This window comes from Bemisia tabaci, chromosome 1 (assembly GCF_918797505.1).
Source record: "Bemisia tabaci chromosome 1, PGI_BMITA_v3".
Lineage (NCBI taxonomy): Eukaryota > Metazoa > Arthropoda > Insecta > Hemiptera > Aleyrodidae > Bemisia > Bemisia tabaci.
In genome coordinates, this window is record NC_092793.1 from 40,615,530 (window position 1) to 40,643,278 (window position 27,749).

Sequence of the window (27,749 nt, forward strand, 5' to 3'; positions counted from 1 at the left end):
CGTCGCTGCTCTAAACTACAGAAATCTGATTTTTGGACTCATGGAAAATTTTTGACAGGCCATAAATTGGTCAAAACTTGACCTAACTATTAAACATAATATACCAAAAGAAAGCTCTTTAAACGACCTTTCATTTAAAAAAAAGTTCAAATCGATATCTTAAACCGTTCAAAAGTTATAGCCAAAAAACCGTTTTTCATATAACCCCCCGCCCCCCTCCCCAGGGGGGAATTTGGAAAAAATTCAACCATTTTTGGGTGTCCCTGACCATGCCCTTTGATACCTGAAAAGATGAGGAGATTTCATTCGGGGCCCAGTTTCAATGGTAGATGGAACAACCTCTTTCCCAAGTACCTATGAGTTAAGAAAAGTATCGTTTGGGACTCTTCAACACTTTTGGGAAACCACCTTGAGGGGATTCTGATTTTTTAGTGTATTTTCCGAAGAAAATACACTATTGCATTCTCCCATGATGTCGAATCCAGACCTGAGACATTGTGAAGAGCACCGATCACGGGTCGTCGATCACGAAAGTATATGCCATTCAAATTCATGTGTATATATACATATATATATATGTGTGTATATTTGTACTAGGGGGCCGTGTCCCCTGACCACTACGCGGCCCAACCCCCGGGAGGGTGCCTCGCGCCCTCAGGCCCGCTTCGCGGGCCCTATATTCATATGTATAGGCTAAAATGTTTTTCCATTTTAATACACCATTTTGTGTTCGAGCTGCATCGATTTCAAAATTTGTGACGTAACACTCAGATTTGTAAATGATGAAGTATAGCTGGATGTACATAATTTTACAGTCCACGTACTGGAGAAATTTCCATTTATTATGTTATTTTTAAATACTTAAAAAAAATCGGATTTCGACCGTTAAGAGTTAATAATATCTGGTCCGTCCCGACGCGACGCAGCGCCTGCCCTCTCACTTTGTATCTGCTGTTTATCTGCTGTAAATATTAATAGAAATTCAGCAATCAAGTAAGTTGACCAATGCCACAAATCGAAGCCGGAAGAATGAGGAAAAAGTGAGTAAAAACCTTATACCTTGAACCTTGAACCCTGAGCGATGCACCGTTCCTCAACTCTTCGAATGGGGAGTCCTTCACGAGCTTTTCCATTGTTTTATTGTTTATTCGAGTCACTCAGGTAGAATCCCACACCTTGACGTTTCTAGCGGAAACGACATATCTCTCACGCTATTAACATTGGACTCAAGTGACATGAGATTTAAAAGCTCTACAACATTAAAAGTTCGAGGTTTCATAATTTTTCGCACATCTACATCTACTACAGATGACATACATGTAAAGATCATCCTTATCGGTCCGGCAGTTCGTCAGGAATTGTGTTTCCAAGATTTTGCTTGTGGCTGTGTAATGTATGTATGTAAACAGGGTGTTTCAGACCACCCGTATCAGGCCTTTTTCTCGGTTGTTTTAGGTCGTACGAAGTGGGGGACCGCGGGGTTGAATAGGGAATCCGAATTTCGTGGTCCCGAAACCCCCGTGCCCCCCTTGGGGGGTAAAGGGGGGGGGGTCACGATGCTAAAAGTCACGGTTCCCGACCGAACTGCGGATAAGTCGCATCAGAATGGAAAAGCACGGATAATTTCACGTGAAATTGACCCCTAACAATCCTAAATCGGCCCATCTAAGGCCCAAAAAAGACTATCTAAAGAGGGGGACAGTACCCCCCTCCATAATTTCTCTTTGGTCTCAAAACTGACGTAGATTCTCCAGAAAAAGACGGGTACCCAGGTAATCGACCTCGAGAAATCCAAATTTCATGATCCCGAAGCTCCTCCAGGCTCCCTTGGGGGGTAAACGGGGACCCCAAGGAGCCCAAGGACCATGAAATTCAGAGTCCTCAGGGTCGATTACCTGGGAAACCGTATTTTTCTGGAGAATCGACGTCAATTGTGCGACCAAAGAGGAATCTTGAGAAACTTTTGGAGGGAGCAAAGCCCTTCTCTTCAGGGGGTTACTTTCTGCCGTTCAGGGGGTTCAATTAGAACTCGTGGGGGTCACTTAAGATGTAAATGTGTTCTGCTCCTCAATTTGGATGCAATCAATTTGCGATTCGGAAAGGAGCCCCGAATTTTAAAATTGGGCCCCCCGTTTACTCTCTAAGGGGGGCTAGAGGAGCTTCGAGACCATGAAAGGAGGAGTAACGTTTTGGGCCTTTTCCAGCCCCACCTGGATTTTGCTAAATGTTTCATATTTTCAAAGTACTAGTCTTAGGTAGACTCTGTGCCAAATATTAGACCGAACGGAGCCCATGCAAGGGCGCAGCAGCGCCTCAAACCCAAAATCCTGGAATCGAAAAATAATTATTTTCGTCGACTTTTTCGACCATTATCACTCTTTCAGCAGATGATTCTTATGTAATTTTTTGCGTACTTTCCGTTTCTGGCCATTTTAAAGTCCTCCAATTAATTTTAAAGGGCCTGATGGCCCATTGTTGCCATTTTCGGTCCATTTTTAGGGGTTTTTTCCATTTAACACATTCAAAACTTAATTTAATCCAAAAACTGTGTACATTTTTGAAAAGTACGAAATAAAATGAATAAAAAATGTTCAGTAAAATTTTTTCCTGCGTTGCCAAATTTCCGAGAAAATTGGTCCCAAAGTGTCAAAAACGGCAAAAAATCGATAAATCGCCGCGTCTAAGGTTCAAGAAAGTGGAGTACAACTTTCATATTGTACCAGGTATTAGCTCTTATCCATCCATACAACATATTAAAATATCATAGTTGTACCTGGATTCCCACGATGTGAAAATTGACCGAGATGTCGATTTTAGCGGCCTTTTTTTACTTGAAGGTAGCTCTTTTGAATGTTTTTCGACCTTAGTCACCCTCTATGGATGTGTACTATATGTATTTTTCTACGTACTTTTCATATCTGGCCATAAAAATGGCTTCCTGTGAATTTTAAAGGGCCTAACGGTCCATTGTTGCCAATTTTCACCAATTTTTAGGGGTTTTTTCAAGTTTACGTGTGTGAAACTTAATTTAATCGAAGAACCGTGTACATTTTCGGAAAGAACGTAAAAAAATACATAAAAATGTGATTTGTACCTTTCCCCTACGTTGCCAAATTTTCGAGAAAAGTCGTCCTAAAGTGCCAAGAATGCCAAAGATTGGATTAATCATCACGTCGAAGGTTCCAGGAAGTGAATTTCAAGTTTTCTTTCACTACAAATAACGTATCGAAAATGGAAAATTGCAATGCATCTCACGGAACATGTAATGGCGCAGATGAACGTAACAAAACGGGCCCTCAAGGTGCTTTTACTTTATCCTTCACTCCAGTTCACCTCTTTATTCCTGTAACCTCGAGATAATCCTTGGTCCTCAAGATGCTTGCTACAGGCCAAATATACCGAACAACAGAAAATGCGTGGAAAAAGCGTCTCACGATCCACATGAAAGTCATAATTCACTTCCTGGAACCTTCGACGTGATGATTAATCCAATTTTTGGCATTCTTGGCACTTTAGGACGACTTTTCTCGAAAATTTGGCAACGTAGGGGAAAGGTACAAATCACATTTTTATGTATTTTTTTACGTTCTTCCCGAAAATGTACACGGTTCTTCGATTAAATTAAGTTTCACACACGTAAACTTGAAAAAACCCCTAAAAATTGGTGAAAATTGGCAACAATGGACCGTTAGGCCCTTTAAAATTCACAGGAAGCCATTTTTATGGCCAGATATGAAAAGTACGTAGAAAAATACATAAAGTACACATCCATAGAGGGTGACTAAGGTCGAAAAACATTCAAAAGAGCTACCTTCAAGTAAAAAAAGGCCGCTAAAATCGACATCTCGGTCAATTTTCACATCGTGGGAATCCAGGTACAACTATGATATTTTAATATGTTGTATGGATGGATAAGAGCTAATACCTGGTACAATATGAAAGTTGTACTCCACTTTCTTGAACCTTAGACGCGGCGATTTATCGATTTTTTGCCGTTTTTGACACTTTGGGACCAATTTTCTCGGAAATTTGGCAACGCAGGAAAAAATTTTACTGAACATTTTTTATTCATTTTATTTCGTACTTTTCAAAAATGTACACAGTTTTTGGATTAAATTAAGTTTTGAATGTGTTAAATGGAAAAAACCCCTAAAAATGGACCGAAAATGGCAACAATGGGCCATCAGGCCCTTTAAAATTAATTGGAGGACTTTAAAATGGCCAGAAACGGAAAGTACGCAAAAAATTACATAAGAATCATCTGCTGGAAGAGTGATAGTGGTCGAAAAAGTCGTCGAAAATAATTATTTTTCGATTCCAGGATTTTGGGTTTGAGGCGCTGCTGCGCCCTTGCATGGGCTCCGTTCGGTCTAATATTTGGCACAGAGTCTACCTAAGACTAGTACTTTGAAAATATGAAACATTTAGCAAAATCCAGGTGGGGCCGGAAAAGGCCCAAAACGTTACTCCTCCTTTGGATTTCTCGGGGTCGATTACGTGGGAACCTGTCTTTTTCTGGAGAATGTACGTCAGTTTTGAGATCAAAGAGAAATTATGGAGGGAAGTACTGTCTAGGGTGGACCGTTTTTGAACTTTTTTCGAAATTCCAAGACGGCTAGTGCTAAAAAGTTGCGTTTTGGCATAAAAATAACGCTCAATTTTTTTCAGAATTTTTGGATGATGTCCTGAGCCCGTCCCGACGCCATCTTTGTTGCCAAATTTTCGATTTTTTCGAGAAATTTTAAAGACTCTGTTTGAGGCACGGGAAACGCGTAGAATTAATGAAAATGCAATTTAAAATACTTTAAATATCATTTCAAGCGATACAGGTCAGGATAGGACACCCCCAACGCGCAGGGAATGCCTTAGGGGACGCAATCATGGACCCCCGAAATCCCTTAAAAATGCGCTTAAATACTACCTATATTTTATGTTAATTTTCATTGATTCTATTTTGCTCATACTTTGTGTTATGACTAACAAAACTTATCAGTAGACTATGTCCTACTATTTTACGGCTTACGATGTGAAATTAGAGTGCAAAGGAGTGCTACAGGGATGCCATATCCCTCAGTAATGAAAAAATAACCACCGGGCTAGAATGGGCCTCTGATCTGTGGATATCACTGGAATAATGTTCCTGTCACCTGAACTGAGTACTACTTAGTACAGTATGCTCAGACTGATGGTAAGATATAATACAATTGAACACATTAGTAGTTAAATCTGGCAGTGGTGGGTGGCGGTTTCCATGCGCTTCGCGGATCCTAGAGGAACGAAGTTAACTACCCTCGGAGGATGTTCCGTTTTGAGGCGACCATCTCAAAACCTTGCTCCCCGGGCTTTTCCTCATTCCTTTTTGTCCCCAAAAGATAATTCTGTTGTCTCAGCATATTATGTGAAGTCTATATATTCCCCCAAAGCTGTATTAAAATGTCGGAAGAAAGCACATTGGTTTAAATGGGAAGAAAATGGGTCGATCCGCAGAACTGCGTTTTCCGGCCTTTAAAATGCGTCCAAATTATTCCAAACCTAAGCATTTCTTCGGAAGACACCCTGTAGCCTATTTTAAACGAGAAAATTTCATTTTTGACTCAGGGGTCGGGGTAGGGTGGATCAAGGCACAGTTAGTTTTGAGGCGCTGCGCCCAGCAAACTTACCGTAATTGACAGTATTTCATCAACCTCAAAGGAGGTCTTCCAAGGTAGAGGAGACTAATATATCTCACAACGTGTAAGAAAATAATAGATGTTTTTAGCCCTTAAGAACTATTTTTGACAATTTACACTGTTGCCAAATTTACTCGAGCCCAGGAGAAAATTAGTGTATTTTTTGTTCTGTACTTGAGTGCTTATGGCAACAGTGTAAATTGTGAAAAACAGTTTTTAAGGACTTAAAAAAACTATTATATATTATTTGCTTACACAATGTGAGATACATTAGCCTCCTCAATCTCGGCACACCTGTTTTAAGGTTGATGAAAAACTGTCAAATACAATAATTTTTCTGCGCTCAGCGCCTCAAAAAAACCGGCACCGTGACCCACCCTCCGATCCGCGAAGCGCATGGAAACCGCCACCCACCACTGCCAGATTTAACTACTAATGTGTTCAATTGTATTATATCTTACCATCAGTCTGAGCATACTGTACTAAGTAGTACTCAGTTCAGGTGACAGGAACATTATTCCAGTGATATCCACAGATCAGAGGCCCATTCTAGCCCGGTGGTTATTTTTTCATTACTGAGGGATATGGCATCCCTGTAGCACTCCTTTGCACTCTAATTTCACATCGTAAGCCGTAAAATAGTAGGACATAGTCTACCGATAAGTTTTGTTAGTCATAACACAAAGTATGAGCAAAATAGAATCAATGAAAATTAACATAAAATATAGGTAGTATTTAAGCGCATTTTTAAGGGATTTCGGGGGTCCATGATCGCGTCCCCTAAGGCATTCCCTGCGCGTTGGGGGTGTCCTATCCTGACCTGTATCGCTTGAAATGATATTTAAAGTATTTTAAATTGCATTTTCATTAATTCTACGCGTTTCCCGTGCCTCAAACAGAGTCTTTAAAATTTCTCGAAAAAATCGAAAATTTGGCAACAAAGATGGCGTCGGGACGGGCTCAGGACATCATCCAAAAATTCTGAAAAAAATTGAGCGTTATTTTTATGCCAAAACGCAACTTTTTAGCACTAGCCGTCTTGGAATTTCGAAAAAAGTTCAAAAACGGTCCACCCTAGTACTTTCCCCCTCTTTAGGGGGTCTTTTTTGGGCCTTAGATGGGCCAATTTTGGATTTTAGGGGTCCTTAAAACATTGCGTTTTCAAGTCCCTAAATTTCGGGCAAATTTCAAGAAACGAAATTTAAGGTGATTCAATTCAACCATTTCAATTGAAGAGTTTGCCCGTAGAAGGGCGTGTATATAAGGTACCCTGTTTTGAGAAAAACGCATTTGAAGTTTTCATTTTCATCGCTCAACCTGCTGTGTTGATGATGGGGCAAACTGAGAACATATTTCTTTTGTCAAAGTATATTGCACTGAAAATCGACCATTTCTTTGATTGCAAACTGCTTGGGGCTCTCACAGCATGAGAATTTAATGAGCCTCCTAAGACGCCCTTCTACCAGCAACCTAGTACAATTTCTTAAAAAGAGCAGGTTGAACGATTTTGTAATTTCCTTTTCCATTGTAAGGCTTAAATTTTATCACTAATCAACTACATAAATATTCTGGTCAGATAGCTTTGATTATAGTTTGAAGTACGGAAGAAAAAATCGATTTTATAAGTGACAAGTTTCTGAATAATGCATTATTTTTTTCCCTCTGCATTTTGAACATTTTTAATACTTTGATCAAGGAAGTAAAAAGATTTACTTTACCAGGAAAGGTAGGAATATATTTTTGAATTCATGTAGGTACACAGAAAATACAGTACAGTCAATACAGTACAGTACATACAGTCTTCTAATCGGCTGGACTGGCATCGTCCAAGATACGGTTCAGCCATTTTTGGTCCACCTTTGGAAGGTACCTGAGAAGGCCTCGAACATCAATCAGCTTCGCTTGCGATACTTTCGGTCGCGGCACTTGTCGAAGTTTCAGTGTCTGCAGATCCTCGGTTGAAAGTGAGGATGAAAGTTCGAAGAAGCTATAATCCATTTGATAGGTTGAAGAGCACTTAAGTTTGTCATCCGGCAAATACTTTATAATGACATACTGCATTATACCAAATTTTTCGCGTTTAGACACAGGTTTTAGGTTGTTCGTGGAGACAGGAGGTTTTGGGAAACAGGTTACAAGAGCAGATTCCCGGTCCATAAGGATATCAGCATCCATGCTTAGCTCGAAAGGACGCGGGTTTGACCGTGCTTGTACAATAGCTTCCAGCCAGGGTTTAGCGGTTCCGATTACTTCCATTTTCTTGGTCTTTTGCCGGACCAGACCAAAGTTGCGGTCGCACTGCGAAAAACTATGTCCTCTCACAGGTAATACTTGCACTACTTTGATTCCACGAGTTTGGCTGAGCCACGAACAATACTTAAGCATCGTCGCATTGCGATTCTGGCCGCCGGCGGCGTCGGATTGTAACAGCACGACAGTTCTGATTTCAGGAAATCGCGTTATGCATTTTTCGATCGTTGTGCTTACTAAAGATACAACCGAATTTGAATTTTTTTGCCCCTGACTCTTCAGGAAGCAATAAAAGTACGAGTCGTCATTATTGAAGACGTGAACGTTAAATCCGTACAACCACAAAAGTCTTTTATAAAATTGTTTGCTCACATTAAGAAGGGGTAGCGGATAATTCTGCGCGTTATCAAACTCGAGGACTAGAAATGATTTATCCTTCTTTGCCTTATTTATACACTCATATCTAAGTTTTTTCCGTTCTTCAACCCGTTGAAGATGTAAATCTAACTCATCCCGACATGGGTCGTCAGGATCATGCTTAATCTTCTCCTTTAACGCAGCGCACGTATCGCACACATCTGTTTTTGGTATTCCAATTCCGAACTGTGTTTGAGTCTTAAACAGTTTAAAATAGTGAGGATAGCTAAGTTTAAGGATTCGTCCAGTTTTGCGTTTATAATATAATTGGAACTCAGCATAGATGAGTTTGATAGTAAGTTGTGGATGATCGAAGTACATTCTTTGCGATTTTCCCGTACCATAATGACTCTGGTGGTGGGGAATTTTTGAGAGGTGCTCCATCATCAACTTTTTTACAAGGGGATCTAATTTATGAGGATGGTTTCCATGCGCTCCGCGTCTTTCATCAAAGCTCGCATTGTTCTCTATTTAATGTTGTATTACCCTGATACGTTTTTCGGACACTTGGTAAAGTTTGATAATGAACTGCCGACATACTTTTCTTTCATTTCCCGAAACACGAAGGTGGTAGCACCATTGCTTGTTACGAAAAACTGGTGAACTAGGTACTTTTTTTATACAACTTGCCAGAGATGCGTCCTGAAGTTCTTTGGTCTTTTCGTTGTAGAAACTTTCGAATTTTAGCAGCTGCACCGGCTCAGGAATTTTTGTGCCGCACTTTTCCGAGCAGCAACGCAAAACTCGGGCAAATTTTTTCCCCGGCTTTTCTTTCCCGGACCACGCACTAACATACTCATCACCGCTCAATCTACTTGCCCGGACATTGAGTCTTTTCTTACATTCCGTGTGGTTTATGTAAACTTTACGCGGTCTTTTACGCGGCGGAGAATCGGAGGCACTTAAACTCATACTGAAACTAGGTACTTTACGAGGAAGACATGCGGATGGCTACTGCCATTGACGGTCTGATTGTTACTGATTAAAAGGATTTTCCCGAATATATCAATGACAGCCGCAGTGGTGCGGCCCGGCGCACATTGGTTCCCAGACCCGATCTAGGTGGCATTAATTCGAAAAAATGAATTTAGGAAAAATTAAAATTTGACACCACAGATTGATAGTGCATACTCTCGAGAGTAACTTGGCCAAATATCATGAAAATTGGATCACTAATAAGGAAGTGATAAGCACCTAAATGTGAGGCCGCGAGGTACTTTCGGGCGGACTCACACCAGTTTTCAGTGTTTACTGTTTGGTCCTATGATTTGAAGTTCATCACACAGAAATAGATGCAAAGTTGAAGTGTCCTGTTATGGTGTATCAAACATATAAGGCATGTCAAAGGTTTATACGTTTTCACTATCCTTCAAAAACGTGTCGGTACATCTAGACAAGCCGTTAGACATAGCGTTATTTTCTACTAATTTCAAGCGAATTTTTACAAAAATGGCTCTAGATAAATGTCTTGCGCCGGTTCGTACGCATACAGACCTACTGTAGTAGTTAGTACTAACCCTACACTTGATTTTAGTGCAATAAAATTCTGCGCATACTTGCGTCCCCGGGGGTTAGGGCACTTTGAATTTCCAAAACCGGCTTTCAAGAAATAAAGAATTAACACACTAAGGAGGTTAATGCAGACCTCAGATCATTGGGAATATGAATACTGCATTTTTTACAGGTCGTGGGTTCTCAAATCTTCATAATCGTTGGGATGATTATTTTTTACCTTATCTATAACTCTAGAGAAGCCCATAGACTTAGTAAAGCTCCGATTTTCTGACCGAAAATTTTACAATTATGGCTCAAAATAAAGAACTTGTGCAGGTCCGCACACGTGCAGACCGACTGTAGTGGTTAGTACTAACCCTACACTTGATTTCAGAGCAAAAAAATTCTGCGCATACTTGCGTCCCTGGAGGTTAGCGCACTTTGAATTTCCAAAATCGGCCTTCGAGAAATGAAGAATTGACACACTGAGGAGCTTACTGCAGGCTCTAGTTCTTTGAGGATATGAATACTGCAGGATATGAATACCGTGGAACAGTGCTATGTCTATGGGCCTCTCTAAAGGTAAAGACAAGGTGAAAAACAAGTATCTAAACGATGATTGTGAGGATTTAAGAACCCATGTGTATTTTGAGCCATATTGTAAAATTTCCAGTCAAAAAACGGGAACTGTCTTTAGTCTATGGGCTTCTCTACAGGTATAGACAAGGTGAAAGATAATCATCCGAATGATTGTGAGGATTTGAAAACTCACGTGATGTGCAAAAAATGCAGTATTCATATCCTCAAAGAACTAAAGTCTGCAGTAAGCTCCTCAGTGTGTCAATTCTTCATTTCTGGAAGGCCGATTTTGGAAATTCAAAGTGCGCTAACCTCCAGGGACGCAAGTATGCGCAGAATTTTTTTGCTCCGAAATCAAGTGTAGGGTTAGTACTAACCACTACAGTCGGTCTGCACGTGTGCGGACCTGCACATGTTCTTCATTTTGAGCCATAATTGTAAAATTTTCGGTCAGAAAATCGGAGCTTTACTAAGTCTATGGGCTTCTCTAGAGTTATAGACAAGGTAAAAAATAATCATCCCAACGATTATGAAGATTTGAGAACCCACACGACCTGTAAAAAATGCAGTATTCATATTCCCAATGATCTGAGGTCTGCATTAACCTCCTTAGTGTGTTAATTCTTTATTTCTTGAAAGCCGGTTTTGGAAATTCAAAGTGCCCTAACCCCCGGGGACGCAAGTATGCGCAGAATTTTATTGCACTAAAATCAAGTGTAGGGTTAGTACTAACTACTACAGTAGGTCTGTATGCGTACGAACCGGCGCAAGACATTTATCTAGAGCCATTTTTGTAAAAATTCGCTTGAAATTAGTAGAAAATAACGCTATGTCTAACGGCTTGTCTAGATGTACAGACACGTTTTTGGAGGATAGTGAAAACGTATAAACCTTTGACATGCCTTATATTTTTGATACACCATAACAGGACACTTCAACTTTGCATCTATTTCTGTGTGATGAACTTCAAATCATAGGACCAAACAGTAAACACTGAAAACTGGTGTGAGTCCGCCCGAAAGTACCTCGCGGCCTCACATTTAGGTGCTTATCATTTCCTTATTAGTGATCCAATTTTCATGATATTTGGCCAAGTTACTCTCGAGAGTATGCACTATCAATCTGTGGTGTCAAATTTTAATTTTTCCAAAATTCATTTTTTCGAATTAATGCCATCCAGATCGGGTCTGGGAACCAATGTGCGGCGTATGGCGACAAGGAATCAAGCAGTACGATATCTTATCTTTGATAACCGCGATACACCGGAGTGCAGGTGCAGTGGGTGACTTTGCGGATACCGTCGCACTATGGTCCCAATCCGCTCGGGAGCGCTCAAAAATCGATGTTTATGAAATTGGACGACATTTTTTTTCAAGTCAAAATTGATAAATATAGTATCTACGGGTCATAAACTACACGTAGTATACCTCAAAAAAATTTCTAGTCACTTTGAAAGTGTCACAAACTGTGCAAATAGTCGGATACGTATTTTCTGACCCGTGAAGTGGCTATTTCTAACAAAGCGTTCGGAACCTCTCCTGAATCATGAAATGGTCTCTCAGAATTCTTGCTTATACCATTTTGTAGAGGACTCTAAGAGGATTGTAACGCACTAATTACAATTTTTCTCCGAGACATTCTGACACATCCCACACAAGGTAGAAGTTGGATACCTATTTTTCATAAAAAAGTGCCGATTTTTCCCACGAACTTTCATTTTAAAAAAAAGTCACCAAAGGTCACCTAATGAGACACCTTTAGGGAGCTTCTACACATCCTTGGGAAGCTACAGTAGAAATATTTCGTGCTTTGGTTTGCTTTTTCTCGAGAAATCGAATTTACTAGGTCTCTAAGTCGGTGGCTAAAATAACGGTATTTAGCAAGTTTAGCCATCGATCAATCTGTAGTCGTCTTAAACTTTTTTGAGGCATGCGACACCTCCAAAAACGTGCTTAAGTAGTCTCTATGAATCCTTAAGAAGGATTTTAAACCAAAAATTGTTGGTTCCTCTTGCTTTTTGGACGAATTTTGAATCTTTTTCGTACCTGCGTGTTTCTTTCAAAATACTGTTTTACAACCCTGGAAAGCCCCTCGAAAAATATTCTGAGACATTTGGCACCTCCAGAGACACTTTTAAGTCGTTTCTGCAGATCCTTAGAAAGGCAACCGAACCAAAAATAATTGCTTCCGCCTGCTTTTTCGACCAAATTTGAATTTTTTACGTGACTACGTGTTTGTCCCAGGAAAACTCAATTGTTTGCCCCGAAAAACACCTATAGTTGCAGGCTTAACACGTGCTAAGCACTTTTGCATCTACAGAGACGCACTTATATAGCTTCTATGAATCTTTTTGAGGTTGACCGTTTCGAAAAAAATTTGGTTCCCCCTACTTTTTGAGATTTTTTGGGAAGTTTTCCGCTCCGCAGATTTATCTTTAAAAACGCTCTTTTCAATCCTAGAAAGTACCTATTGATGTAAAATTTCTTACTCTCCGAATATTTATCCATTGTTGATTGAATTTTTCTTAACGTGACAATATTGCACCCCCGCTCTTCAACATTGTTATGTACCCGATTTGCGTTTCCCGTCAAATCAACGTAAAGAAAAGTCTTCTCTGAAGCATTATTTCGACATTTTTAAAATACAAATGAATTTTAGATCTATTTCATTTTTTTCAGTTCAGTTTTCTTTAAAAAAAAAAAAAAAAAAAAAAAAAAAAAAAAAAAAAAAAAAAAAAAAAAATACTGGGGGGGGGGGTTGTCAAAAAATCAAAACATTCTTAATTTTACATGAACTGTACATGTATGTGCAATGAACGCATGGTTTTCATCCAATCTAAGCATGTACAACAAGCCAATCGTATGGTAGTTTGTGATTTTTGTGAAAAAATGACAGTAACTTTTGCAAATGATTTTTTAGGGAAAAGCGGAGGTCAAATTCGGATTCAGCGCATCAAAATCATGAGGAAAACACATCTTAAATGTATTTATACTCAAACGGAGAGCCGCTATGATTTTTGATCACTGAAAAGTGAATTGGGACCATAGTGCGTCGTATATTGCGACTCCCCCCCCCCCTCCTCCTCTCTTCATCATACTAACAGCATGTTGTAGCAATCTCGTACAAAATGTTTTACGGGTATAATACTGCATTAAATATGACTTGTATCCGAAAAGATCCGAATTTCCGGCAGCAGGGCGTTCTTGCCCAAAGAAGGGCTTTCTACATTTTGGCCGCGAACTCCTCGAAGAATCATCGGATGATCATGAAAATTTGTGAATATGTACTCCAGGGTATGTAGATTTTAAATCAATGATTGCCGAAAAAAGGGCGTATGATGCAATACGCCCTTCTACGGGCTAACTCTTCAATTTCAATTTTTTTTTAAAACTTTGTTCGAAATTTGGGGACTTAAAAACGCAATGTTGAACTAATTTTGAACTTACTAAGACAATGTTGAGGAAAAGTAAGGGGAAATAGGCTCATTTCGCGATAAAATCGTATGACCCATAAAATGACGTATTTGGGGGTTCCGGAACCCCCCTTAAAATTAGTTTGAAGTAATTTCTGTGATTTTTACTTGAAAGTGCTTACAAATTGGAGAATTTTCCCGTTTTATTTTTTCTTTACGATAATTTGAACCGGAGTTATGATTTTTTGAAAATAGGTCAAATTTGACCCTTGACCTATCATAACTCGGTCAAAAATTAAGATATTGATTTGCGCTTTGCGCCAAAATTCTTGGTTTTTTATGCTCTTTCTAAAGAGGTATCACAAGATAGGGGTTACCATTTGAAAAAAAAGTTGGGGGCCCCCGCGCCCCCCGTGAGAGGGGGAAGAAATTTCGACCCCCCTAAAAGATGGTCCCCTTTAAGATGGAAACATTTCCAAAATTTCGTTTTTCTATCTCTAACCGTTCAAAAGTTACGGGGGGGGAGGGGGGGTACGGACTTTTGGGACACCCTGTATGCATGTATGTATGTATTTTCGCCTTTATAAGATTTTTCGGTTTTTGAGTAGTTATATCTTTTTTACGTTGAAAGATATTTTAACCAATTTTCTTGAATTTAGTAGAGACTTATTAGAACTACTATTCTGCGAAAAAAATTGAAATTTGATGCAATAGATTTTGAGGGGTGGGGCTCGAAAGTCGGGGGAGGTCAAATCTTGTCCACTTGATAACTCGAGCGAAAATGAATATTTGGAGCTGAAATTGTTGTGGGTGGTAGTTCTCCCCTAGGACTGGTTTGGTATTGAATTTGAGCTAAATGGGCCGAGCCGTTCAAAAATGGCGAGCTTTGAAAGGCGAGGGGTGCGCGGCATGAGAGGAGCCGGCCGGAGCAGGGCCGCACAGTGGGTCGGGGGAGAAAGTTGTTGGACAAGCTGATCGTCGCACAGTGGGTCAGGGGGAAGAAGTTTTTGGACAAAATTTTCGTCGCACAGTGGGTCAGGGGGAAGAAGTTTTTGGACAAAATTTTCGTCGCACAATGGGTCAGGGGAAGAAGTTTTTGAATAAGCTTTGCGTCGCTCACAATCAGTGGTTCAGGGAAAGGAAGATTTTGGACAAATTGCGCGTCGCACAGTGGGTCAGGTGAAGAAAGTTTTTGGACGAACTGTTCGTCGCACAGCGGCCCAAGGAAAGAAAATATCTGGAAAAAACTATCTACAGGGTGATCCAAAAGTCCCTTCCACCCCCTCTAACTTTTTACATAATTGAGGTAAAGATTTGAAACTTGGGGGATATTCCTAGGTCAAAGGGAGCTACTTTTTGGCCCCCCTAAAATTTTCAGGGGGGCCCCCCTTGGGGGGCTACGGACCCCAACTTTTAATTTTCAAATAGGAAGACCCCCTTTGTGATAGCTCGTTCGAAGGAGCATAAAAAAAGAAATTATTTCGCGCAAACCCGAAGTCAATATCTCAAACCGTTTCAAAATGGCGGCCGGTTAAAGTTCAAAATGGCCGAAAATTCACACCGGCTATTTGTCGATGGATTTGCGCGAAAATCGGTGTGTTCGGGTATTTTGACACGAGAAAAACGAATTTAACGTTAGATTTTCAAAAAAACCGAAATTTCCAAAATGGCCGCCGGTCAAAGTTCTAAATGACCAAAAATTGATTTTTTTAGAAATCTAAGTTCAAATTTGTTTATCTTATGCTAAAATACTCTCAAATTCCAAGTTTTAGGCAAATCCATCAGCAAAAAACCGAGGTGACAATTTCCGGCCATTTTAAACTTTAACCGGCGGCCATTTTGGAAATTTCGGTTTTTTTTTAAAATCGAACGTTAAATTCGTTTTTCTCGTGTCAAAATACCTCTACATACCGATTCTCGCGCAAATCTATCGACAAATAACCGGTGTGAATTTTCGGCCATTTTGAACTTTAACCGGCCGCCATTTTGAAACGGTTTAAGATATTGAATTCGGGTTTGCGCGAAATAATTTCTTTTTTTATGTTCTTTCGAACGAAGTATCACAAAGGGGGTCCTCCCATTTGAAAGAAAAGTTGGGGTCCGTTGCCCCCCCAAGGGGGGCCCCCCTGAAAATTTTAGGAGGGCCAAAAAGTAGCTCCCTTTGACCTAGGAATATCCCCCAAGTTTCAAATCTTTACCTCAACTAGGTAAAAAGTTAGAGGGGGTGGAAGGGACTTTTGGATCACCCTGTATATCACAATGACTAACAGACGTACGATTTTATGACTACGAAAATCCTACTGCGGGAAATGCACTTCCTTCCCGCGGTGGATGCGCGGGACACTTTAAAAGAAGAAAAGCTAGTTGCGCTGATATCCCTGAAAAGACGCGCGCATTGCGCGCGTCTTTTACGTTCTTTTACGTTGTTCGTGGCAATTAATACTTAATCCTCTTATCAGAATATTTCTGAAAAGAAAAAAGTCGCATTAACTCTAAACGAAACTAAATGTAAAATAATTTAAGCAAAAGGAATTGTGTGCCTAGGATTTGCTTGCAACGAAGTTCCATTAGTCCAGTCAATCTGTGATTTTACTTTGCGAAAATCGGGGCAGAAAAAAGGAAGACTGACTCCTTTGTCATTTTGGTCCCTGAATCCGAATCTGATGTTTGCCAACAAACATTCTTTTCCAGAAATGGCCGCCATCTTGAGAAAATGGCGAAAATTCACCCCCGTCCCCCAACAAAGAAAATCGCCTATTTTGGGGTTTTCGACTATTGAGTTGTATTCATTTTATAAGTGCGTAAAATTTCCTACTAAACGATTTTTAGATTTTTGAAGCCGAGCAATTACGGCAGAAGTTTTGGGCTATCATAGCATTACGGGTGGTTTTAGAAGATCATCAGTTTTTCGTAAAATTTGCTGCGTAAAAACGCTGCAACGCCGTTAGAATATAGAATAACATTTCGGAAAATGGTTTACTTACGTCCCCTTTGGTACCGTGACCCCCCCCCTCCCCGTTTAATCCCCCCCCCCCCCGGGCCGGTCATGCAAAGTGCACTTTTTTCAATGAAATCACCCTAATTATAGGTGTCGGAAATGTTATTCGGCATGAAAATGCGTGAGAAAGTGATGCGTGATGAAAATGCATCAGTCTCGAGCGCGGGTGACCGGACCGCTCACCAGACACCTTCTTTTGTTCAGCGACCATAGGTCGGCAACCTTTCCATTGTGAGGGTAGGAGCAATGGGCACCCTTCATCCCTCCTTAATGAGCCCTATTACCCGCACCGAAATATTTTTCTCGCTGAAAAATTAATCTTTTGACGTGAAAATTTAGTTCCAGCGTGAAATTATGATATATGTGCACTAAAATTTTGTCCAATTGTTTTAATTTTGAGCTGATATACGGCATTTGCGTGTGACCCCGATTCGCCGCGAAATACTGTATGTCAGCTCAGAATTAAGATAATTGGACGAAATTTTAGTGCGCTTTTATCACAATTTCACGCTGGAACTAAATTTTCACGCCTAAAGATTAGTTTTTCAGCGAGAAAAAAATTTCGATCCGGGTACCAGGACTCATTTAGGAGGGATGAAGGGTGCCCATTGTTCCTACCCTCACAATGGACGGGTTGCCGGCCTTTGAAGCAAAGAAGGTTTCCGGCGAGCGGTACCGGTCAGGTCACCTGCGCTCGAGACTGATGCGTTGCCATTTACGGATTTTCATGCCGAATAATTAGTCTCAGGTTTCGTGAAACGGACTATAGACCACTTGCTTTTCCAACTCCCATCACTCCCCCTAACCCCACTATGACCCTCCCGTCACCCCTAATCCTTGCTAGCCATGAAAGAGCCACCGAACCGTGCGATTCTGAAAGCAGATTTTTATGGGGTTTTATTTTTCTTTTTTTCTTCTTTCAGACGGGGAAAATCTTTTAAAGACCCCATCTCAGGTATCTATAGGAACCCAAGATGGGTGCATGAGCTTTCCACTACCTGAAAAACCCTCCGCTTGGTGGAGCCAACTGAAAATAAAAGATACTTCTTTTAAGACTCTTGTTTTCAAACAATGGATAGAATATTGAAAAAAGTTTTGACATTTTTACAATTGGCTCACTCGATGCCGACTTCGCTCCTCTTCTTTGATGTTTTTACGTCATCTTGAATCTTTTGGATCGGACGGTTATCCGAGGGTAGGTGTGTTCAAACGAATTCTTGCCGGAACACTTTCGATATCGTCTCTTATTGAAACTGGCGCAGTACCGACAGTGGCGATGATATCGACAACAGCCGGCCTTATCGGATTTTTGAGAGCTCGCATTCAATGCATTGTTGCCCAGTGTGTCGGTTTATCAGATTGCCTGGCGCGGCGGCGCGTAAAATAGATGTACAAATGGCAACAGCTCATTTTCGTCAGCTCCGAAAACTCTGATCGCTATCGGCATGAGCGCTCTTATCGTAACTTTTTCTTAACGGAACTGTTTCGGTAGCTTACCGACAACCGATAGAACAGCCCTATCCGAGGGTCTTCGTAGCTCGATGTGGAAGATTGCGAATCCATCGAGGAGGAAGGTTTTTCATACATCGAAGAGTCATGAATTGTGGGTTGTATCGAGATGGCTGTTGCATTTTCTCCGTCGGATTCGCTATTTTCATCGTTTTCATTAAAATTGATTTCTTTCCTTACCCTTCAACGTTCCCTTCCTCTTCAAAATTCATTGATAGGTTTCCAGCCGCGGTAGATGTTTCAGCAATACCGCTGTCACTCTCGCGTCTCGCCATACAGGGTGTTAGAAAAGTCCCCTCCCCCCCATCTAACTTTTTACTTAATTGAGATAGATATTTGAAACTTGGAGGATGTTCTTAGGTCAAAGGGAGCTACTTTTTGGCCCCCCTAAAATTTTTTGGGGGCCCCCCTTTGGGGGTAATGGACCCCAACTTTTTTTTCAAATGGGAGGACCCCCTATGTGATACCTCGTTCGAAAGAACATAAAAAAAGAAATTTTTTCGCGCAAACCCGAAGTCATTATCTTAAGCCGTTTTAAAATGGCGGCCGATTAAAGTTCAAATGGCCGAAAATTGGCATCTCGGCTATTTGCACATGGATTTGTTTGAAAATCGGTATCTGAGGGTATTTTTGCACGAGAAAAACGAATTTGACGTTAGATTATTCAAAAAAACCCTAATTTTTCCAAATGGCGGCCGGTTTAGGTTCAAAATGACCGAAAAGTGACAAACTTGAGTTGTAACGTCAAATTCGTTTTTCTCGTGCCAAAAATACCCCCAGATATCAAGTTTCAGGCGAATCCATCGGCATAAAATCAAGTTTGTCAATTTTCGGCCATTTTGGACCTTAACCGGCCGCCATTTTGAAAAATTAGGGTTTTTTGAAAATCTAACGTCAAATTCGTTTTTCTCGTGTCAAAGTACCCCTTTATTCCGATTTTCGCGCAAATCCATCGACAAATAACCGGTGTGAATTTTCGGCCATTTTGAACTTTAACCGGCCGCCATTTTGAAACGGTTTGAGATTTTGACTTCGGGTTTGCGCGAAAAAATTTCTTTTTTTATGTTCTTTCGAACGAAGTATCACAAAGGGGGTCCTCCCATTTGAAAGAAAAGTTGGGGTCCGTTACCCCCAAAAAATTTTAGGGGGGCCAAAAAGTAGCTCCCTTTGACCTAAGAACATCCTCCAAGTTTCAAATCTCTATCTCAGTTAGGTAAAAAGTTAGATGGGGGGGGGGGAGGGGACTTTTCTAACACTTTGTATAATTCACTGCCTTCCGAGTCATATTTATTCTTTTGTTTCGAAGTTTTTTCAGTTGGCTCACCCAAAGCGGAGGGATTTTTAGTAAGTGGCAATCCCATACACCTGTCTTGGGTTCCTATAGCTACCTAAGATGGAGTCTTTAAAAGGTTTTTTCCAGCTGAAAAAAGGAAAAAAGAAAAGAGAAACGGGAACAAATCTGCTTTCAGAATCGCACGGTTCGGTGGCTCTTTCATGGCTAACAAGGATTTTGGGGTGACGGGAGGGTCATAATGGGGTTAAGGGGAGTGACGGGGATTGGAAAAGCAAGTGGTCTAGGATGGGTTCGCATACATTTCCGACACCTTTAATTAGGGCGATTTCATCGAAAAAAGTGCACTTAGCAAGATCGGTCAAGGGGGGGGGGGGGCATGATTTTATGGGGGAGGGTCACGGTACCAAGGTTGACGTGTATAAACCATTTTCCGAAATATTTTTCTATATTCCAACGGCGTTGCAGCGTTTTTACGCAGCAAATTTTACAATTTCAAAAATCTAAACATCGTTTGATAGGAAATTTTACGCACTTTTAAAATGAATATAACTCAATACGTCGGAAACGAGGGCGGGGGGAGAATTTAGTTGCCTTACATGAGCCTATTTTCCGAAAAAAGCCTTAAAAAACCATAAAATCGCGATTATTTCTCCAGGAGCTCGAACAACCTATTTCGAAATTGTGGTTTTTAGTATCTGGTAGTGCTCCTCTTGACATTCCAGCTCAAATATTTATGTCAGGACCAACTTCGATCAAAACCCCTTTCAGGAGCACCGTGCTCACCTTTGTGATTCCAGACCCAGAAAACCTGTTGGCAGATATGTCATACAGCATCTAAAGATAAACATTTTTCTACTAAGAGCCCATTTTCTTGGATCCCCTCCCCCCCTTAGATCGGAGAATTTTTAAAATTTAATATTCTGATTCTGTGACTAAAATTACACAGAAATTGATACCTCAGTCGACTTCTTTAGAAAATTTAAAATTTTAAAACCTCCTTGGCGCGGCGCCTTTATCAGGTGCCATCTTGAATGGGGAGATGCTGGGTTGATTTTTGAACTTGATACCATCGAAAATCTAATTCTACGCATTAAGACGGAAAGATTGATGTATAGAACACAGTTTTTTAAAAATACTGCAGACAAATCATCTTTTTTGTACATCTGCAACTGCACGAAACGCAATTTTTCAAAGATAAAGTTGAACGCTACATTAAGGCTCACAATCAGATGAATACAATTCTTGTTCAGGTGTAACTTTCTCATGCTTTCTCTTGCCTTTTTTAACTGAGAGCTCTGTCATTTTGGTTTGTTTTAGGAATCAATGAAATGTAAGGCGCCCCAGCTGCATTTGGAATATAGGTTTTATAAAATACTAGGATCTCATGGTAAGCATACATATGTATCTTCGTCTTCTTGAAAGTAAAGAACCATACAAAGCCATACAAAAGTAACAAAAATTCTTAGCCTCTATTCATAGACAACACAGGTTCACAGGGTACAAAATTAAGCAACGTGGTGTATGGTTCCTCATCAAAATTTTATGTAGAATGCGATGAACGCATTAAAATTTTATGTAGAATGCGATGAACGCATTAAAATTTTATGTAGAATGCGATGAACGCATTAAAATTTTTCAAATTAAACTCATAAGAGTAAGGATCTAACGGTTCTTGTCTACGTTGATTCACACTTCGCAGCATAATAAAACCTGAGATTATTTCAGTTAAAGGCTGCATGAAACTAAACTAATTTTGGTTTTTTTTCGATGCAAAAGCTTCCTGTGTACTAATTTATTTCCTAATGAGACTCAGGTACCTCTTATCAAAAGAAGGAAGTGTGTTTGAAAACGAGCTTTAGTTATCTGCTTAATATACAGGTTGATTTCAGTGCCTAATTCAGCTCAAGTTGAAACCGGCTTTTTTTCAAGACGGGGGAGCTTTCATTTGCCGTTCCTAGGATAAACTACGATCGTTTATTTCTCACTTATGAGTGAAGTTTGAAAGTTTTCGTTACATTCGACGTATTTTTTGTGAAATTATGATGAGGAAATAAGTTCTGTAATGCTTAGTTTCCTACCTTGTCTTGTGGCCCATTGTAATAAAGCAAATTAAAATGCTACTTATAAATTATTAGGTGTAGCCAGGAAATTAGTTTCTTACACTATGTTTTTGTTAAAAATTAAAAAAAAAAGAAAACACCGCAAATTTCAAAGTATGGTAGACCTCGTATGCACACAGTCTAGAGGAATGCACCATGTTATTCTTCATGAAGGAGGTAAGTTATTCTTAAGGTGATCAAAAAGCTATTGTTCTTCATCCAGTAAACTGAATTTCTCCGCCGTTATTTTCAGCAGCTGCTCTTTCATAGTGCCTATTTTCTAACCAGTGCGTTTATCCCACATCAATTCGAGGTCACCTTTTCTCGGTTTTGTTTAACAAATTGTTCAATTTTGACTTAAGATGCAATGAGAGTGTTCCATTTTCTTGCTGAAAAATATTAGGCGTGGTGCGCCTGAAGTCCCTTATTATGGAGTTTGAATGTACATCAAACTTTAACAACAAACGTACACTTAGAGGTTGTAGTAGGGTATTCTCTGATGGATTTTTGACCAAATTCGAAGTATGTAATCAAAGCTCCTCGAAAAATAATCGCTCTTTTGTAGTTTTTCAGGGGTGTAATAGCTAGATGGCCCTAGGTGTGACAAATAAAACGCCCGCCTCCTCATACTTGCCTTGGCTAACCTGAATTTATAGTATATTTTTTCCTGGTATGAGGTGCAACTTACCTGAAATTTGCATGCCCGTTGATTTTATTTGCCTTTGTGGCAGCATTGCTAAGTTTTGGACCCCAAAATATTAAATTTTATGATAAAACTAAGTGCCCGAGAGCGCCCTGTCATCGTAATGGGGTAATCTAGACATAGAATATACCCGTTTTTCTGATAAGACAGTTTGTCCCAGACCATTTTTGTAGGTTTTTTTCTCTTTTTTGTTGAACGTAGTCCGGGAACGCAGGGGAAGAAAACAAATAGATGACACAAATAGATGAGGATATACATACAATATATAACTTATCATTTTTTCAGAAGTGATACAATTAGGAAGGAGGGTAGGATCAGGTAACATGTACAAATTGGTGGAAATGTACCTTGATTAATGAATTCAATCGATTATTTAATCTTTGGTTAATTGCATTAATGGACCACTAGACAAGGTACGAATTTAAGCATTCTGATACATGTTTCTTAACCATAATTTCACGTAAAGCACGATTTGCACAACGAAAACTAATGAAACAAAATCCAAACGAAGATATTAACATTTTTATTTCACATTGGTTCCAAGGAATTTGAACCGCCCGCTGACAAGAAACTCAAAGCTCTACGTGAGCCAAATCGCGCACTACAACGGTTTCAACAAACTTCTCAATCTAGTAATGTTCATTTCCCACCATGTGTTGTTCAAACTATAAAAAATTTGCTACAGCTGAGCCAAAGTGTCAAGATTGAGGTTGCCAGACTTTTATATCGCAGAGACTGTCATGATAATTTTTAGCGCATGATGTGAATCATGCAGAGCATTGAGTTTTCATGAGCGGGTGGTTTGAATTCACGCATCAAGAATCATTAAATATCTTTGGAAGGAGTTGATTTCGGTAATTTTCGTTGTGCGCGTCGTATTCTACGTAAAATTTTAATTAAGAAGCATGTATCAGAATGCTGAAATTCGTACCTTGTCTAGTGGCCCCAAATTTTTAACAACAACAAAAAAAAAAAAAGATGAGACGAATGGAAAGGATATACATACAATATATAAATTACTAAGATAAATAAGTTACCAAGAATGTATAAAAGTAATTTAATTTACCATCAACTGAAGAAAAAAACACTATAAAGTGGCCCGAAACCTGTATGTAACAAGATAGAGAAATGGGTGCTGGGTCCACACCATTTCGTGGGGAATTATTAATAATTATATAATAATTATTAATAATTTATTTAATAATTATTAATTTACCATCAACCTGTTATTTAGTTTTTGTTTTCTAGTTGCTTGATAGTTCTTGATCTGTAAGCTATACCGATTTTGACTATATTAGAGGAATCTGTTACTTTGATTCTTTTGGTAATGCTGCCCTGAAGTACCAAGTTGAGCTGGAATTCATGTACATAATTACCTAATTATTTTTTAAATACCTAATAGATTGAATTATATGACAAGAACACGTTCAGACTTTGAGATGATCCCTGATGTAACTATAAATATGCATATGGATACGTTCCCTTTAGTTTCATTAACAACAGGGTGAAATTCAGAATGACAATTTCATTGCTTTTTTAATTACCAATTGTAAAAATAGATTCACTATATAATTAATTTATCAAATTTTATTGTTGCGCCAGTCTTATAATGACATTGAAAACGGCACTGAAAAACGCCGTTTTAGAGCAGACACCCAATTCCATTAAGCTGTACTATCTGCATGTCCCATGGCATCTTTCGGGACCTTGAAGGTAATGCCAAGTGGATTCTAATGGAATTGAACGCAAATGACCTGTGATGTAATCGTTTACACTTCTGATATGAGTAGCTGCACCTTTAAAAAAATTGTTTTCTTAGATCTAGAAACAGCTCCCCAAAGTTTCATTATTTCTGTTCGTTTAAATTCTCATCGTACTAAATATTTTAGTCTTTTTATTCAAGGTAAAATCATATTTATGACCAAAATATATGGAAATTTTATAACTTAGAACTGTTTAAAACAAATCCTCAGACATAGGTTGGGGGTAGGACCCAATTTTTGATGATATTCAAAAATATTTTTTCTTAACAAATTAAAACATCTAAGGATGTGACTTGAAACATGAGGACAAGAAAATTGTAAGTATATTATGCCCGCTGTTGAACTTCAGCGATTCAGGTAATATTCGACTGAATTCAACCTCAAGTTACAATGACCCCAGTCAGAAAATGAATTGAAAAAGAGAAAAACTTGTTGCAGATACTACACTGTAAGCTTACCTACTTTCAGAGGTAGAATAATGTTGCTTCTTTGTATCAACTGCATCATCCCTCTCAAGGGTAGGTACCTATTTTCCCGGGTTCCCAGCAATCTGGAAAACCTGGAAAAGTCAGGGAAAAAAATGGCCTGGAAAACATGGAAAAGTCAGGGAATTTGCTCCAAAAGTCTGGAATTTTTTCAAGTACCGAGAAAAAAAAATTAATAAGTAAAAAAATAAAAGTAAAAGAATTAAAATTGAAATTGCAATTCCTTCGTTGTATTTTGAATTTTCCGCCAACTCATCCTCCTTATCGGCATTCGGAACGAATCGGAACTACTCGGAAGTGTTCGGTGGCTCCCCCTGCAGGTCAGCCATAATGATGGGGGCATCTTGTGCGACCGGTTGCGTCTAATGAAAAAAGAGATCGCAGGAGCTAGCCACTCCTCTTCACGATTGAGCGTTTTTGCAGGCAAAGACCCCGTACGATGTGCAGACGATCACAGAGCGGGAGTAGCTGGTGGAGCGTGCGTGCAGCTCGCTCGGACTCCATGATTCTGCTCTGTTGCTCTCTCCTTTCCCCTACTCTTTATTCCTAATGGCGCCAAGCACAAATTTCACTCTTGGAGAAAAATTAAACTGCTCAGCTCAGGGAATTGACCTTTTTGATTGCGATGAGATTAAATTTCTAAAAGCGTCTAAAGCAAGTCCTAACCAGGGAAATTCTCAAAATTCTTTGGCAAGATATTTTTCTGATATAATTTAAGGATTAAGGAGGGAGAATCTTTAGAATTTCTGGAGAAATCACAAGCTTGTGTGGGGGCCCCAGCGTTCTGAGGCATTGAAATTGAAACTAATCGTAAATTTAAACGTACCTATTTACATTTTGAATTTTGATGGAAAATGTGGGGGGGGGGGGGGAGCTTAATTTCTATCTGAGCCATGTATGTTTGATTAGAGGATTTATTGTTAAGTAGGCAGAGGATGCTCGATATATGATAAGGGATGAGTTTGAGGATTTTTGCCCACAAAGTATGTTTTCAGGATAAGTAAAGCTTTGGCAGCTGAAGACTGAAGTAGCGCCCTTCTTTCCTTATTGGAATCAGGCGTAGATCTCAGGGAAAATTATTGAAAAAATATAAGGAGGCTATCTACGTGTGGGAGAAACACAATATATGTACTTAGAGTTAAATTTTAGGTAAAAAAGATGTGTACTTGGTTGTCGTAAAGACGCAGAGTTGTACTTACGTATTTGTCAGGCTGTATACATGCAGCACCCTTTTCATCCTCCTCCAGAAAATACTATCGTTGCTTACTATTATCTCAAACATGTTAAGCAGATGGCAAATTTTGAAATCATCCATGTCGTGAATACCTTTTTATTAATTATACCTGTACCTTTCCCTCTGCTTTATGCTGCTTAGTACATTCTGTGCGCAATGGGGGAACTAGTTGTGAGGGAGGGGGGGAGAGAAATATTACCCTCTCCTGTCTTCCTAAGAAATATGAGGGCTTTTGCTAAGGTAATTATCATCCATGCATGCAGTGAATACCTATCTATTAATTATACCTGTTACACTTTCCCTTCTGCTTTTATGTTGCTTAGTGCATTCTGTGCGCATTGAAGGAACTAGTTGGGGGAGGGGGGAGAAATCTTACCCTCTCTTAACTTCCTAAGAAATATGAGGGCTTTTGCTAAGTTAGCTGTGTTGCCAGACTTTCAGAGTGGAATTTATAATTCTACCAAAAATATTTCCATGTGAAGATGAACCATCAAGCTAAAAATATAACTCAACATTCGCACAAATTTATCAATTTTTTTTGTGGCACAATGGTACAACTTCTGGAAACTTCCTGTTAAAGGTAACGAGGCACTTTAGCATATTTCTTGAAAAATATGCTAAAAAAATATCTGTGCACATTTCTGCTTTTGATAACTTATACCTACTAAAGTACATAATGATCCAAAAAGTGGTAAATTTTACCAGTCAGGCATCAAGGGGTGAAATATGGGAGCATAAATAAGTAGCATTAGGTACCTAAGATGACATTTTACTTTGGAAACATAATTACTTGGATGAATAGGGTGGGGTGGGGAGGCGGCGAACGGTAGGATGGGTTAGAGTAGGTATTGGTTAGAGAGTGTTTGAACAGCTCTAAGGTCCCGTTGCGTGTCGCGGCCATCTTGCCAGCACATTCGAGGGGGTCTTTGCCTGCAAAAAGTAAACATCCCTCTTCACTCCTCTTCGATCGGGTAACCTTCAATCTTCAATGTAAAAGTTTCAAGTACACTCACTAGGATATCTTGCGCTTAGCTGAGAACTATGTCTGCATGCTAAGGTAGAGGTTATTTTTTTTGTAACTCTGCCTTTTTTCCCTGGACAATATGCTCATTTAAAAAAATATATATGCATTTCTCAGTTTTTTTAAGAATTGTTCTTAATAGTCTGCAGAACGAAGACTGCAGGTTGGATTATTTTTTAAAAGAATCTGTTCAGTGCTCTTTTCCTTAGCATAGCAGTAAGTAAGTAAGTAAGTAAGTAAGTAAGGCCGGGCTGGCCGGCGAGGCGCCCTCAAGGGGCCAAGGCAACTGGCAACTGCCGTCGTGCACCCCGAAGTTGGACCGTACTCCTTAACTTATCTTCGTACTATTGACACATTGAGTATCAATTATATTCCCGCAAGGCTCAGCGGCCGTCTGATAGCCAACGGAAGGTTTTAACAAAGACTGTGGCAGACGCTGCAGAGCACGGACTTTCGGAGCACGGCCATGCCTCCACCGAGTTGGACTGTGTTGTTGCAATCTACACTGATAGGTAGCGCTGGCAGTCGCGCACACTACGAGTGATTACCGATTTTTCACAACCCAGTCGAACAGTGCAGATGGATTACTTACTGGGCGACTATGTCCCTCCCGCACCCTGTATCCTCGAAGGGTCAGGGTATTGGAGTGGCATAGTCACCTCCGGGGATTGAACCCGGGACCTCAGTGTTGGCAGCGAACTGCCTTGACCACTACACCACTGAGGCTGACTCTCCTTAGCATAGCAGCAATACCATGATCGGATTTATTTTTCAAATCCAATACTACTATGAGTAAATGAAACAAATTGAAAAATCATTTGC

The 27,749-nt window shown here is 39.8% G+C and overlaps 1 protein-coding gene across 7 annotated transcripts in view; it reads left to right on the plus strand.

Moving 5' to 3' along the window:
• Nucleotides 1-27,749, plus strand: part of gish (casein kinase I gish) — a 204,636-nt gene that overhangs the window by 43,046 nt on the left and 133,841 nt on the right. For all 7 annotated transcript variants that reach the window (XM_019053432.2, XM_019053434.2, XM_019053435.2 and 4 more), the window contains exon 3: nt 20,940-21,009. In XM_019053432.2, coding sequence (XP_018908977.1) covers nt 20,940-21,009 — 70 coding nt within the window. The remainder of the gene's footprint in view (nt 1-20,939; nt 21,010-27,749) is intronic.